Raw genomic sequence first — 16,626 nt, 5'->3', positions numbered from 1 at the left:
GTACCCTCTTCTGTCCTCATCCCCTAAAAAAGAACCAGTGTTTCTCAGCATGGAGAGTACTGTTAGCATTTGGTTAAGACAATTCTTTATTTTGAAGGATTGTCCCTGCACATTGCATTTTCCATCCTGGTCCCTGGTCAAACCGCATGTCCTGTCATATCCCAGACATTATTCCAATCAAAAAGTCACCTGCATATTTTTAGATCCTCCTAGAAAGGAGTGGTAATTCAACCACTGCTCATGCCTGAGGAGTGCAAAGTGGGGTTTTGAGTAGCTGGGGCTGAGACCCTGAGGAGTAGGCACCACTGGGCCTGAAAGGATTCCAGGGGGCTGGTTCTGGGAGTGTGGAAGGAAGCAGTGTGTAGATTGCTGCTGCCAGTTGAATGACAGTGGCATTCAGGCAACTGATAGGAACAGTGAACCAAATCAGGGGTGAGGCGGGAGAGGACGTCCTGCCAGGCACGGTGGCTCACAACTGTAATCCCAGCAGCTTGGGAGGCTGAGGCAGGTAGATCATGAAGTCAGGAGTTCAAGACCAGCCTGGCCATCATGGTGAAATCCCGTCTGTACTGAAAATTAGCCAGGCGTGGCAACGTTCACCTGTAATCTTTGCTGCATGGGTGGTTGAGGCAGAGAATAGCTTGAACCTAGGAGGCAGAGGTTGCAGTGAGCAGAGACTGTGCCACTTCATTCCAGCCTGGGCAACAGAGCAAGACCCCGTCTTAAAAAATAAAATAAAGAAAGTCCCTTCTCCCCGCCTCTAGCTTTCTGTAGTTCCCCAGTTGGCAGAACCTCTCGGGAGCCAGCTGGTGAAGGACATATTGTCAGCAGCATCCCAGCTCCAGCCCCAGAAAGTAGAATCTATAGATAGAAGAGGGGGCTTTTTTTTGTTTGTTGTTGTTGTTGTTGTTTTGGCTGAAAAGCAATAGTGTAAAAAGGGACACAGTACTTTGTTTTTTAATCTCATTACTTTCCTGCCAGCTCCTTACCATGCAAGTGGAATTTGGGTTTTGTCAGCAGCAAACCTGCCCCTTAATGGTTGTGTCAACTTGGGCAAGTTTCTTAACTGCACTTCACTTTTTCCTTGCAGAGTTATGAAGATGAAAAATGATCTTACAGAGTTCAATAAAAAATAACTTCCAGTTTCCCATTTGACATATATGCTCATGGTATACCCGACAAAATGCTGCATTTTGGATTATAAAACCTGGGTGTTAGTTTGTCCTATATACTAGTTACCTGAAATTCAACAAGTTATTTATCTCCCTGAACCTAGCTTTTCTTTGTAAGTAGGAATTATTTTACCTACTGTAAGGATCACAGAAATGGGATAATGCATGTAAAACTAATTTGTAGGGCTGGGTGCAGTGGCTCACACCTGTAATTCCAGCACTTTGGAAGGCCAGGGCGGACGGATCACGAGGTCAGGAGTTCAAGACCAGCCTGACCAACATGGTGAAACCCTGTCTCTGCTAAAAATACAAAAATTAGCTGGGCATGGTGGTGCGCACCTATAATCCCAGCTACTCAGGAGGCTCAGGCAGGAGAATTGCTTGAATCTGGGAGGCGGAGGTTGCAGTGAGCCAAGATTGTGCCATTGCACTCCAGCTTGGGCGACAGAGTGAGACTCTGTCTCAAAAAAACCCAAAAACCTAATTTGTAAGTTACAAAAGTGACAGTAGTGATGGGGTGCTAACTGGGTACCATTAAATACTATCACATACATGAGTTTCTCTGATTTAATCTGCACAAAAGACCTAGATCATCTGTTTTATGCTAGACTCTGAACTCTTTACCACCACATTATACTGCTTTTTTTCTTGTTCAATTTATCAGTACAGATAGAGCAACTGTAATTCAAAAATGTGAAATCTGAAATGCTGTAAACCTGGAGTTTTTTGAGTGTCGACATGCCACTCAAAGGAAATGCTCAGGTAGGTATTTTGGATTTCATGATTTTGGATTGGAATTGCTGAACTGGTAAGTATAGATAGTGCAGACATTAAAAAGTTTTTTTTAAATCTAAAATCCAAAACACTTCTGGTCCCAAGCATTTCTGATGAGTACTCAACCTGTACCTGTAGTATACCTATGGGGTAACCAACCATCTCCCTTTCCAGAGAGTTCTGCAGTAACTGATTGACTTCACCTGTTTTGGTCATTTGTGTGTGTTCTAGAGGAGAAACAAGAGTAACACTTAGACCTCTTAAATTAACAGCTGACAGGCATTACAAATCTCTTCTAAGTACAGATATGCCAAAGATTGCTGTATAGTAAGTACAGTCTAGTTGTAATTGTGAGATTTCTGTTGTTTAATACAGTTATACAAACAAAAAAGTTTTGTAGAAACTAGATCAGGGAATTCGTAGTACAAAGTTGAATGGTGTTTTGAAAACAGATTATTTGAAAAAATGTTTCATAAACCTGGAAGCATTTCTTGTGCATCTAATATTGAGGTCCTGGTGAAGGGTTTATAACACAGAAATGCATCAGCTATATATAATGCTATACTAGGTTGTCTTGACTCTGGTCCTGGAAGAGTTCATACTTGTGTTGGGGAAACAATCTTGGCACAGAAGGAAAGAGAAGGTTTTGAGTAGGAGAGGGACAGTTGAGCAGAAAAACAGAGGTTAAATGTGGGCTTGTTTTGATCGTTAATTAATAATTTAGCATGGGTAGAGTCTGTTGGAAAGTAATTTCAGGGGCGGCGATGAAATTCGGTACCCTCAAAATGATGAAGACATGACAGTGATGTGTTATACAGTGGAACTTGCCCATCCCTGTTTCAGGTCATCACTTAGCTACATGGTTAGTTCTCTTTGCTGCTGGCTCATGTGCGTTATTGTCAGACTTTCTAAAAGACCCTGTTATGAATGTCTTAAGCATAGCAAGATCTGACAGCGTGGACGCCAAGGCAGGCATTTGGGTAAGATTTCTATGTATTACCTCAGATACACTCGGACAACTCTTTAAGCAAGTTATTTTCTTCTGGGTTTATGTTTAGATTTGGAGGAGGTTGTTTTCTACACTGGTGTAAGTAACTGCAAGTGGTGTTGCTCCGGTTGTACAAGTGTGTCTAAAGATTGTGTAGAGATGGGGAGGAATGGATGAGTTGCTTGTTAAGGGAAAAGACAATGTTCTTAAGCTAATCCAGACCCTGGATAAGGAGCAGAGCAGCCACGCGAACAATGGCCTTGGAGCCAGGAAGTCTGCAGTGAGTCTACTGCTTCTCAGAAAGCTTGTCAGACCTGGCGCCTGGAGCTGCTTGGGGGGAGGGACCCCTGGAAAGGGGAGTTTTCTCCTTGCTATTTTATGGAACTGGCTACTGGCCAGCTTGTTGGAAATTCCCAAACCTCACTACTAGAAAGTAAAAATCAAGGGTGGGGGGCTTAACGGGAAGAGGAAAGAATGACTTTAGACTGTTTTTTCAGCTGATTTCAGCCTTTTCCTGTTTTTTTTTGTTTGTTTGTTTTTTCTTTCCTTAAATTCCAATTGAACTATTGGTTCAGTTGTCTTTCTGTTTGAGGAGCTTTAAAATCTTTTACTTAAGAAAGAAATTACTTATATTTGAGTAATTCTGCCTTAGTGTCTCAATTTTATTTTCCTGAAGACGAAACAGCACTCTTCTGTGTATATAGCAAGGGGAAGTAAACTTATTTAGATGCCTGTTTCGTCTAACTATTCAATACCTTTTAAATGCCAGCATGATTTAAAAATTTTGATTATGCAGCATGTCAAATATCTGTATCTCCTTATATTCTTGACATTGCAAGATTAGATTTTTTTTTTTTTTTTTTTTTTTGGAGGTGGAATCCTGGTCTCTCGCCCAGTCTGGAGTGCAATGGCATAGTCTCAGCTTACTGCAACCTCCAACTCCTGGGTTCAGGTGATTCTCCTGCCTCAGCCTGCCAAGAAGCTGGGACTACAGGCGCATGCCACCATGCTCAACTAATTTTTGTATTTTTAGTAGAGACAGGGTTTCACCAGGTTGAACAAGGTTGGTCTCAAACTCCTGATATGCCTGCCTTGGCCTCCCAAAGTTCTGAGATTACAGACGTGAGCCACCATGCCTGGTCAAGATTAGATATTTTAAATTTAATAAAAGTTCTGATGAATCATGTAGGAATTTAAAATATATATTTTATCGTTAGTTGTTAGAATTATATAATTTTAAGAATGATCGTGTCCGGGCACAGTCATCATTGTATGTGGTATCTTTTTACTCTCTTGGAAGGCCATCTCACCCAGAGCCAAGGCTGAATACCACTGTGCTGTTGGCATAACAGATTTGAATGTTCAGCCCCAAATGTGTCCTTTAAACTTCAGAACCAAATGCCCATTGGGCATTCCCTTTGGGTAATCTCAGGTCTCTAAATTTGAACCTTTGAGCTCATCTCTTCACTCCTGTCAAAATCACTTATTCCCATTTCAGTAACTGTTCATGCCACAAATGTGGGAATCTTCTTTGACACCTCACTTTCCCTTATCCTACATTTAATCCATTGCTAAATAACACTTGAGTCTGTTTTTTTTTTTGAGACGGAGTTTCGCTCTTGTCACCTAGGCTGGAGTGCAATGGCACGATCTCGGCTCACCGCAACCTCCGCCTCCTGGGTTCAGGCAATTCTCCTGCCTCAGCCTCCTGAGTAGCTGGGATTACAGGCACATGCCACCATGCCCAGCTAATTTTTTGTATTTTAGTAGAGACAGGGTTTCACTGTGTTGACCAGGATGGTCTCGATCTCTTGACCTCGTGATCCAACCGCCTCGGCCTCCCAAAGTGCTGGGATTACAGGCTTGAGCCACCGCGCCCGGCGAGTCTTTGTTTTTTGAGACAAGGTCTCGCTCATTGCCAGGGCTGGAGTGCAGTTGCATAATCAAAGCTCATGCAGCCTGAACTCCTAGGCTGAAGAGATCCTCCCACCTCAGCCTCCCTAGTGTCTGGGACTACAGGCATGTACCACCATGCCTAGCTAATTTTTTTTAAGTTTATTTTAGAGATGAGGTCTTGCAGCGTTGCCCAGGCTAGTGTCGAATTCCTGACCTCAAATGATTCTCCCACCTCAGCCTCCCAAAGTGCTGGGAATCACAGGTTTGAGTCACACACTCAGCCAAAAATTATTTTTGAAGTATAGTATGAGTCCATCCACTATACCACTGCCACCCTGTTCTTCTTTTTTTTTTTTTTTTAATTCACCCATCTGCACATGGATGCTGCCCTAATCTTTTTTTTTTTTGAGACGGAGTTTCGCTCTTGTTACCCAGGCTGGAGTGCAATGGCGCAATCTCGGCTCACCGCAACCTCTGCCTCCTGGGCTCAGACAATTCTCCTGCCTCAGCCTCCTAAGTAGCTGGGATTACAGGCACCCGCCACCACGCCCAGCTAGTTTTTTGTGTTTTTTTTTTTAGTACAGACGGGGTTTCACCATGTTGACCAAGATGGTCTCGATCTCTCGACCTCGTGATCCACCCGCTTCGGCCTCCCAAAGTGCTGCCTAATCTTAACCACCATTGTCACTCTCCTAAATTTCCATGGTATTCTGCTTACTGCTGTGTTTGCTTTTGCTGTTATCCCCTTCAGTCTATGACATAGAAATCAGGTCATGACCACTTAGGCTTAAATCCCAAGTCCTTTATATGCCCTTGCCTGACGTGGTCTTTGTCTTCTCTGCCTCTTCACCCTCATCTCCTTCCACACCGTCTGTTATTCTCAACATTTCAGACATCGTTCTCACTTTACTTTTCTCTTCCTCAAGATCTTTGCCTAGGCTGTTTCCTGTGCTTAGAACTTCCGCTCTTTCTTTGCCTGGCTGACTCTTTATTTTTCACATTTCAACTTAAAGGTCACTTCTCAGCATTGCTTCCTTTTCCCCTCCATCTAGATTAGAGGAGGTCACTGTCCCTGTTACTCCAGGACCTGGCACTTTTTTTTTTTTTTTTTTTTTTTAGATGGCGTCTCACTCTGTTGCCCAGGCTAGAGTGCAGTGGTGCAATCTTAGCTCATTTCAACTTCTGCCTCCCGGGTTTAAGCAGTTCTCTGCCTCAGCCTTCTGATTAGCTGGGATTACAGGTGCTTGCCACCATGCCTGGCTAATTTTTGTGTTTTTAATAGAGATGGGGTTTCACCGTCTTGGCCAGGCTGGTCTTGAACTCCTGACCTCGTGATTCACCCGCCTTGGCCTCCCAAAGTGCTGAGATTACAGGCGTGAGACACTGTGCCCAGCTCATGCTTAGCACTTACCACAAGTTAATGATTGTGTATAATTTGTGCTGTCTTGTTCGGTGTCTTGAATATCTTAATTGTTTTGTTTAATGACTCTGAACTCCACGAAGGCTGGGTCTGTTTGGCTTTGAACAGTGTATTCTTGGTATCTAATACAGAAGCATGCATAGCATAAACACTTAATAAACATTTAGGGAATAAATTAATAATTCAATGGGAAGAACACTGTTTCCATAGGACTCCAGCGTTGGAAGGGATCACATAGATTATTTAGTCTAGGGCCAGGCTTGGTGGCTCACACCTGTAATCCCAACACTTTGGAGGCTGAGGCGGGTGGATTGCTTCAGTCCAGGAGTTCAAGACCAGTCTGGGTAACATGGCAAAACCCCATCTCTACAGAAAATACAAAAAATTTTTGGGGACACATGCCTGTAGTCCCAGCTACTCAGGAGGCTGAGGTGGGAGGATCGCCCAGAGCCCAGGAGGCAGTGAGCTGAGATTGCACCACTGCACTTCAGCCTGGGCAACAGAGCAAGACTCTGCCTCAAAAAGGAGAAGAGAAGATCATTTAGTCCAGTCTCCCTTTCTACCATGTTGGCCATGTCCTTGACAAAAGTACATTCAGTCTTTATTCCTTATGTACTCTGCGAGCAAAGCCCCTGGTTTCTTTTGGTTGTATCTCAAATGGAGTGGTTGCTATGTCCTTTGCATTCCTGTCATTCTTCTCTCAAGTGCTTAGGAGGCCTGGCCAGGTGGAATAAAGTAAAATGGTTGTCCTCTTTGATTACAGCAGCATTATTTCCCTTAATTCTCAGACTGCATTCATGTCTTAACCGTTGTCATCAATACCTGTACGTATTGAGCTCATAGTAAAGGACGATTTGATGGCTGTTCTCCATACAAGTTATCACAGCTTTTTTTGTCTATAAAATTTTTTTGCAGATGGGATTGTCACGGATAGCACCCGTTAGTGACTTCCTGTGCCAGGTTGGCAAGTACGTTACAAACATGGATAAGAGGAGGGAATTTTATTTAGCACCTACTGTGTACCAGGCTCTCCTAAATAGTTCGTAATGTGTATTTATATTATGTAATACATAAACACCAGGCACAGTAGTATAGGGTAGTTGTTAACATGTAGAATCTGGAATTAGACCTCCTTGATTTTAATTATGACTCTTCCACTTACCTGTTGTGTGATGTTTGATAAGTTCCTTATAGTCTGTTTCTTCATCTGTAAAATTAAAATAGTAATTTTACCTTTTAAATAAGTTGGTTGATGGTTTGATAAGTTAATACATGCAAAGCATTTATGACAGTATGACACATAGAGGTTAATATGTGTTAGCTATTATTTTATATGAGTTCCTTAAGTTTAAAAAAAGATTTAAACTTACTTTTTTATTTTAAAATTTATTTTAAATATTTGTTTGCTATTATCTCATTTGGTTCTCAAAATAACTGAGTTAATAAATATCGTTCCAGATTTGTTTGTTTGTTAAGATGGGGTCTTGCTATGTTGCTGAGGCTGGAGTGCAGTGGCTCTTAACTCTTGTGATCATAGTGCATTGTAGCCTCGAATTTCTGGGCTCAAGTAATCCTCTTTGAGCCCAGGATTACAGCTGAGATTACAGGCGGTCGCCACCACAGTTGGCCTCATTCCAGTTTTAAAGATGAGGAAACTTATTCAGAGAGGTTAAGTTAAAAGCAGATCCAGAATTTGAACTTGTGCCAGGGTAGCAGGGTCATGGATATTTTTGTGGAAGGAATCACACAGGGTTCCTTTCCTCTGAGTCTTTAGCCTGGTTTGCAGGATGCCTTGGTTATAGCTCTAATGAGACAAGGACACATACTAGCTTTAAATATACGGACGAGGAAGCAGTGACAGTGAAAGATGTAACAAGGCATAGCAATCAGTCTCCTGACCAAGACTGTAGGAATAACCATACTCATATTTGTATTTCTGGTACCTAACACTGGGTCAATAATATGTACTCTAGATGCAGACTGGGTGCAGTGGTTCACACCTGTAATTCCAGCACTTGGAAGAGGCCAAGGCCACAGGATTGTTTGAGGCTAGGAGTTTGAGACTAGCCTGGGCAACATAGTAAGACCCCCACCCCTATTAAATTTGAAAAAAGTTCGGTGGGGGAGGGCAGGCGCTGTGGCTCAGCGCCTGTATTCTCAACACTTTGGGAGGCCAAGGTGGGTGGATCACGAGGTCAGGAGTTCAAGACCAGCCTCGCCAAGATGGTGAAACCCCATCACTACTAAAAATGCAAAAATTAGCCAGGCATCGTGGTTCACACCTATAATCTCAGCTACTGAGGAGGCTGAGGCAGGAGAATCACTTGAACCCAGGAAGTGGAGGTTGCAGTGAACGGAGATCACTGCAAAACTCCATGTCCAAATAAATAAATAAATATGTGTAATTTTCAAGGTCAGCTTTCTTTTCTATCTATAGAAGAAATTATGAGACTTACGATGTTTTCAGTATACCTACTAGCGTTTTCAAGAATGTTGATGGTTACCCTTGTATTTTAAATTTGACTTTTCCTTTTTAAATCTTAATATATTTAGGAATTTTCATGGTATTAATAAAATAATTACTTTAGAGCAGCCAGAAAAGACTACTGAGATTGTTTAATGTACTTTACTTGCTGTACATATGGTTAATCTGAGGTCAGGAGCATTTGCAGCCTGTTATTAACTTAATTGAAGTTTGAAATTATAGTGCCTAAAAGAAAAAGGATAGCTTTAATCTTTTGAAATGTATTTCATTGTTTAAAGGATGTGTTCGAGCATTTGTTTTCCTTTTAGTTTTTGAAAATTTTCCAAAATTCAGTTGTGTTCCTTACCTTTTTAATATTTCTGTCTTTCAGGAGTCGGGAGAAAGCAGTGGGAGTTGAAGTCATTGTCAAGTGCTTGCGATCTTCTACAAGAAAATCTCACCGAATGATAGTCATTTAAATTAGTGAAGTAGCGAGACCAGTTATTAAAGGTGACAGTATTCAGGAAACAGTGCAATTGAACAATGACTCAGCTATATATTTACATCAGTTTATTGGGAGCCTATCTGTTCATCATTTCTTGTGTTCAAGGTAAATCAGTGTTTATTTTAGTAATGTATTTCTGTATATAAAAAGCACTATTTCTTGCTTCTGTTCTTTCAACTCATTCCTGTTTAAATAGTTAGGCCCAGCCTACCAGGACAGCTTTTAGGAAAGAAGCAAAGATGAAACATGTGCCAAGTAATTTTTTAACTTGGCTGTGATGGAAACATTTTCAAGTATTTTTGAAATCTCAGTCTCTCTGAGTCTGTTTTCACAACATAGGCATGATGATACACAGCGTTAGGTCTTGTGAGGATTAAATGAGATAAAGTATGTAAAGCCACCTCAGTTGGTGCCTGAAAGACAGGATAATAGGTACTCTAGGCTGAACTTCAAAATTTCTCTCTCTTTAAAATACACTAGGGAGCCAAGTATAAATAATAATTTAAAAATCATTTTATTGGCCGGGCATGGTGGCTCACACCTGTAATCCCAGCACTTCGGGAGGCCAAGGCAGGCAGATTGTCTCAGCTCAGGAGGAGTACCAGCCTGGTCAACATGGTGAAACCTCATCTTTACCAAAAAATGCAAAACTTAACCAGGTATGGTGGCAGTTGCCTATAATCCCAACTATTTGGGAGACTGAGGCAGGAGAATCACTTGAATCTGGGAGGCGGAGGCTGCAGTGAGCCAAGATTGCATCACTGCACTCCAGCAAGACTCTGTCCCCCACCCCTGCCCCCACTCCAAAATTCATTTTATTGCTGTTAAAAGACTTTAGAAAGATAACTGGTGCTTGTCTATGCTGAATACTAAAATTTCTTCATAGAGCACTGACAGTTTGCTGTGACCAATAATGTAATTTTGCTGCTATGTATTCACAGCTCAGAACTCCCAAATAGGAAGTTATTGTGCTGACTCTTAGGACCAGATGATCTGTATTTGTACATGTTTGGTTTAAGTAGGATAATATTTTAATCTGAAAAGACAGTCCTGTTTTGCAAGAGGATTTTAGATAAAACTTACTGGATATCTTCGTTCTCAAGTTTTTACTTTGCAGGTTGCTTTTTCCTAATGTTTTGTTCACAGTGATCTGGATTAATATCTGCTGTAAAGAAGAAACGTGATTAACACCATTAAGCGTTTGATATTTTCATCTTAAAGCACATAGAATGAAATCTATAGCTTTTTTTTTTTAATTTTACCTTAGTATTATAATATCCTTAGTATTACCATGCTCAGAATACAGAGCCTTCTTGCAAAGCCCACTTTTTTTTTTTTTTTTTGAGATGGAGTCTTGCTTTGTCACCAGGCTGGAGTGCAGTGGTACAGTCTCAGCTCACGGCAATCTCTGACTCCAGGATTCAAGTGATTCTCCTGCTGCAACCTCCCGAGTAGCTGGGACTATAGGCGAGTGCTACCATGCCCAACTAATTTTTGTATTTTTAGTAGAGATGGGGTTTCACCATGTTGGCCAGGATGTTTCTTGATCTCTTGACCTCATGATCTACCCTCCTGGCCTCTCAAAGTGCTGGGATTACACGTGTGAGCCACCACAGCCGGCCAAAAGTCACTTTTATTTGTGAAGCACCAAATTATTTAGTATAATACCTTTACTTCAGTATCCGTTACATGCCTTGTTGATCAGCCTCAACCAAAGCTGCCATAGTTTTGAAGATGAGTTAAATTCATGGTAATGTTATTTTTGCTACCTCACTCCTAGGTAATCTCCATTTTGGCATAAAATTTTTAAAAATCTATTTAGATTACACATAGGTAATATGACACAAAATTCCTAGTCCTCCCCCCAATACACATTGTTCTATAATAAACTTTTATTAGATGGAATAAGTTGGTAATTAGTTACTATGTAAAAACAAAAAATCTTATTAAGAATTACATTTCTCTGATAAAGAGCGAAATTTGTTTCATTTCCTTTCAAAAAACTTGTTTTGATAGTTGCTTCAAGTAACATAAAAATGTTTGCTCTTAAAGCTAAAACCAGTGTAGAAAAGTTATTTCTTAGAGATCATGAGGAAAGGTTGTAGAATGGTATTACTGGAAATAACTTTTGACTTTAGCTCTAGCTTTATCTTGTTTTGAATTGTGTCTCAGGAAAATAAACTTATCTGTACCTTGGCTTCCTTGATGTAAAATAGAAATAATAATGCTTATCCCAGATACAAACAAGAATGTTTTGACCATCAATTGTTATGGTATAGATTTAAGTGCTTTACATTGAGATAAAGTTACTTAGTTTTAAATAGAAAAATGAGTCATCTGATACTAACAGTTGATAGATACTAGTTCTTTTTATTTATTTATTTATTTTTTAAAAGACTTGGTCACAAATTTTAGAACAAGATACATTAATATTTGATAGATATTTAGTCCCTTTTTTGGACTTGGTCACAAATTTCAGAAATGGATTTTAGCTTTAAGTAACTAATAATGACTTCAGTAAAGATTTATTTTTAACATAGACAGTAGGTGTTTGCTGTTCATTCAGTTATTAAGTAGTGTCAAGGCTGACATATCTGTAATTTTTTTTTTTTTTTTTTTTTGGAGACAGGTGCCTGGCTGGAGTGCAATGGGCATGATCTTGGCTCACTGCAACCTCCGCCTCCCAGGTTCAAGCAATTATCTTGTCTCAGCCTCCTGAGTAGCCAGTACTACAGGCACGAGCCACCATGCCAAACTAATTTTTTGTGTTAAAATTTTTTTTTTTTATTAAAAAGTAGAGATGGGATTTCACCCTGTTGGCCAGGATGGTCTCAGTCTCTTAACCTCGTTATCCACCTGCCTCGGCCTCCCAAAGTGCTGGGATTACAGGTTTGAGCCACGGCGCCCAGCTGTCTGTAATTTTCTTGACATTTCCCTTGTGATTCCAAAGTGGCTACTGTTACCTGCATTTGAGGCAGGTAAAACAGGGAAGGGGTCAGCACTGGTCACAACTAGACCTGATACCAGGAAAGCAGAAGTGTTGCAGGTTGTATCTTAAGTCTTAATCATTCCTACTGGAAAACAGGGAAACAGGATTGTCACAATTGACTTATTAGATTAATCTGTGTCCATTGCCTGGCGCTGGATGTGTTGTTCCACCAAACAAAATCACAAGTTTGGTTAACTAGGATAAGGGAGAAAATAGATACCAGTTGGGCAGCTAAAATGGTTTGGGAGAGATTTTATCTTTTCCATCAATTAGAATGTTTTTCTCTACAAGTAATTTAAAAATGTTTTAATAGCTTAAACATGACATTTGGGGCTTGGAATTTTTTTTTTTTTTTTTTTTTTTTTTTGGTAATAAAAGCTTAAGGAGAATGTAATAACACACAAGAAGTCTGGATATAAGGGGACTGTAGTTGGTTAATTACGTGGCTCATCAAGACCCAAGTTCTTTGTCTTTTCAACTGTGTTATCTCTAAGTGTCAGGTTAGCCACAATGCCACAATGTGGCTGCTGAGAGACCAGACATCACATGCAGATGAGATAGGTTTGAATCGACCATGCTCAGTGAAAGAAGAGGGATGAATATCTGTCTGTGTCTCTTTTTAATTGATAAATCTTTCTCCAGTCTCTCCCTTCCTTTCCCCAACAGACTTCCTTCTAATCTTACTGGCCAAAATTCATCATTTGCTCTTGTGTTAAATCACTGGCAAGGGGAATGGAACTAAAATTGTTGGGTTAGACCAACAATTATCTCTGCTGAGAGTAGAGGGCTGTACTTCCCTGAATCACATGGAGGAGGGGGAAGGCACTTAATGTGTGTATACCCGTGCACATGCCTGTTGCCAGCAAGGGAAGTAGAAGAGTAAGAATATCTGTTGCTGGGTACCATATTTGTCAACCTGACATCATGCATATGCTAAAGTACTCATGTTGCTATGAAATTTTCGGTTCCTTTTCAGAGGGTTCCGTACCCCAGAGCTGCATCCATTTAGTGCATGCAGCTACTAATCCAGGACTTCTGGCTGGTGTAAAGCCCTCTCCTTCAGGTCCAGATGTGTGTGCCTCTTCATGATCCAGCAGTGTGTGGCTGAAGGCAATTATCAATGCACAATATACCCAGTATCCAGTGATGAAAATTAAGTGGGATAAGTACTATATAAAACTCCCACTCAGAGGAAGAAAAATTGGAAACAACCTCAGTATTCACTGCTCCATAGCTTGTAGATTAAGGATGCTTAGCCTGTTTGACAGCCTCCAGTTTTATTTTCTAGGAGGATTTGCCTTGTCTCTGGTGTTCCTTGGCTAGTGTTGCTACCTTCATGGTCATATCTGAGATGGGATTAGTGGAGGATAATCTTTTTGGAGACAAACAGCTTTAGGCAACCTGCTTTCTGTTAGTATGGAGGTCTGATTACTGAAAATTGTCCTATGGATTAAAAACTCACCGCCTGACTGAGTCAGCCTGGGATATCTTTGGCATTACAGTTCCTATAAAGTTTTAGTAGTCCTGCATTCTGTTTGTTCCAGTCTCTTCACTTTTGTTCCATTAAACACAGTTAAATATCTTGTCTAGATGTGTGTTCTGAGAATATCTGACCTAGCCACTGGCCTCAGCTTTGTCTATTCTCCTGGCCCTTGGTTTAATGACTTCTGCTCTGAGGGACTCTCCTCCTTTCCCTTGCTAGAAAATGACCTGCTTTATTTGGTATCATAGCACTTATCTATGAATAAATATTAAAATAGTACCAAATGTCAGTATTTATTGGTCTTTATTATCTTTCTCCATCTAAGACTGTAAGCTTTCTTAGATACAGGACTTTGTTTTGTTTACTTTTCGAGTCACCTGGGGCCTAAAACATTAGTGGCTAGCACTGTGTACTTACTCAGTACATTTTTGTTTAATGGATGAATACAGTTAAAGTGAAAAAAGCAAGTTGCAAAACTACTTCCTTAGCCATATATTTTTACACTGACCAATCCAGTAGCAACAAGCACCTGTTGTAACAACCCAGTTGTAGAATCTGATTATCTTTTTTTCCCTAAGGATCTAGAACTTCTTGGAGAAATCACTGAGTCTGGCAGGGAAAGAGCAAGGTGATCTTGGAATATCTCAGCCGGAAAGTAAGGGAAAGTTCAAAGGATTCAGGGACCTGTTTGAATTGGATAATAATTGTAGTGAATTCAAACAAATCAAATATGTTTAAATCCATGTGCTTGTAATGACACTTAAGAACAAAATTAGTTACGGTTGGGGGTTATGGCTCACATCTGTAATGCCAACACTTTGGAAGGCCAAGATAGGAGAATCACTTGAGCTTCAAGAATTTGAGACCATCCACAGCTAAACTTGGAGTCTCTTAAAAAAAAAAAAAGTGTGAGACTAGCTTGAGCAACATAGAGCTGGCCTCCACAAAAACTTTTTTTAATTAGTTCGTTGTGGTGGTATGCACCTGTAGTCCTGACTGAGGTGGGAGGATCACCTGAGTCCAGGAGCTTGAGGCTGCAGTGAGCCATGATCACACCACTGCACTCCAGTTTGGGCAGCAGAGCAAGACCCTTCTTAAAAAAAGAAAATGAAAAGAAAACAAAACAAAACTCGTTGGTTACTGTTAAAAGATGGCTAACGAAGTCATTAATTTTGAAAACTGGTAAACAGAAGGGGAAATCAAGCATTAATCTTGTCTTTCTTATGTGAACTGTGCCACCTATATCCAGTCAGTAGGTGAGGGAAAGCATCTCGTAGATGTATTCCAAGTCATAAAAAAGAAGAGAAAAGATACATTATTTTATACTATGCCAGTTGAATTAGTGAATCTAGACCTTAAAAACAGAGATAAGCAGACATTTGGTTCCCTCTTCACCACAACGTACAGAGCAGCTGCATTTCAGCGCTCAGTAGGCACATGTGGCTTGTGGCTACCATATTGGACAGCACAGTTCTCGAGCTAACTATCATTTACGAAAGCTGTAGAGAACAAGAGGACATGGTAAATGATGCCAGGAGGATGTGATCAGAAATTCGAGACTGTGGTAAATACTATTCTGGTAATTACCGGACAAGTTACCCAGTGTCTTCAAGTAAATCTCAAGGACAGGAAGAGGAAGAAGAAACCAGTAGAGTAAGAGACTTGGAGACAACCAACTGTGATGTGTGAACCTTATTTGGATCCTGATTCAAGGAAACTACTAAAGCAGTTTGTAACATTTATGATACAATTGGGAATTAGAAAGCAATTTATAACAGTTATAATATAAAATTGGGATTTAAACATTGCCTTGATGTTTGATGATATTGGTAAGGATAAGGAATTACTATTAATCTTTTTAGGTGTGATTAATTGTGTTTGTTTTTTAAAAGTCTCTATCTTGGCCGGGCTCAGTGGCTCAAGCCTGTAATCCCAGCACTTTGGGAGGCGGAGGCGGGTGGATCACGAGGTCAAGAGATCGAGACCATCCTGGTCAACACGGTGAAACCCCGTCTCTACTAAAGGTGCAAAAAATTAGCTGCGCATGGTGGCGCGTGCCTGTAATCCCAGTTACTCAGGAGGCTGAGGCAGGAGAATTGCCTGAACCCAGGGGGCGGAGGTTGCGGTGAGCCGAGATCGCGCCATTGCACTCCAGCCTGGGTAACAAGAGCGAAACTCCGTCTCAAAAAAGAAAAAAAAAAAGTCTCTATCTTTTAGAGATACACATTGAAATATTTGCAGATAAAAGGACATATCTGGTATTAGCTTCTTAATTATATGAAAGGGGGAGGGAGTAAAACAAGAAGGACCATAAACTGGTCATTATAAAAGCTGGGCTATATGGGTATGTTTGGGTTCACTGTACAGTTTTCTCCACTTTTATAAAAAGGTTTCTGGCCAGGTGAGGTGGCTACACCTATAATCCTAGCACTCTGGGAAGCCAGGTCGGGTGGATCATCTGACGTTAGGAGTTCAAGACCAGCCTGGCCAACATGGTGAAACCCCATCTCTGCTCAAAATACAGAAATTAGATGGGTGTGGTGGCATGTTTCTGCAGTCACAGCTACTCAGGAGGCTGAGGTGGGAGGATTAGTTGAACCTGGGAGGCAGAGGTTGCAGTGAGCCGAGATCTGGCCACTGAATTCCAGCCTGGGCAACAGAGTGAGAGCCTGTCTCAAAAAAATAAAAAGTTTTCTGGAAGAATACTTTATTTATAAACGTATATATGTAAATGAATAGAAAAAGGACTAGAAGCATGTACACCACACAGATAACTGGTTATGTTTAAGGAGAGGGAGGGCAATTAGACGGGGCCAAAGAGGACTTTTTGGTTTACTTGTGGGGTTCAATTTTTTTTTTTGATGCTGTGATAATACATTCTTGTTTTGAGTATTTTTAAAGTGACTTATAGGAAAAATACTTATTTCAAGCATAT

At 40.7% G+C, this 16,626-nt stretch overlaps 1 protein-coding gene across 2 annotated transcripts in view; it reads left to right on the top strand.

Annotated features, from left to right (window-relative positions):
- BMPR1A (bone morphogenetic protein receptor type 1A) overlaps positions 1–16,626 on the top strand; it is a 167,626-nt gene that overhangs the window by 107,808 nt on the left and 43,192 nt on the right. For both annotated transcript variants that reach the window (XM_074382182.1, XM_003929951.4), the window contains exon 3: positions 9,106–9,324. In XM_074382182.1, coding sequence (XP_074238283.1) covers positions 9,258–9,324 — 67 coding nt within the window. In that variant the 5' untranslated portion in view covers positions 9,106–9,257. The remainder of the gene's footprint in view (positions 1–9,105; positions 9,325–16,626) is intronic.

Source organism: Saimiri boliviensis, chromosome 12 (assembly GCF_048565385.1).
Source record: "Saimiri boliviensis isolate mSaiBol1 chromosome 12, mSaiBol1.pri, whole genome shotgun sequence".
Classification (NCBI taxonomy): Eukaryota; Metazoa; Chordata; class Mammalia; order Primates; family Cebidae; genus Saimiri; species Saimiri boliviensis.
Note: the sequence above shows the minus strand (reverse complement) of the source record. Positions and strands in the feature narration are given on the sequence as shown.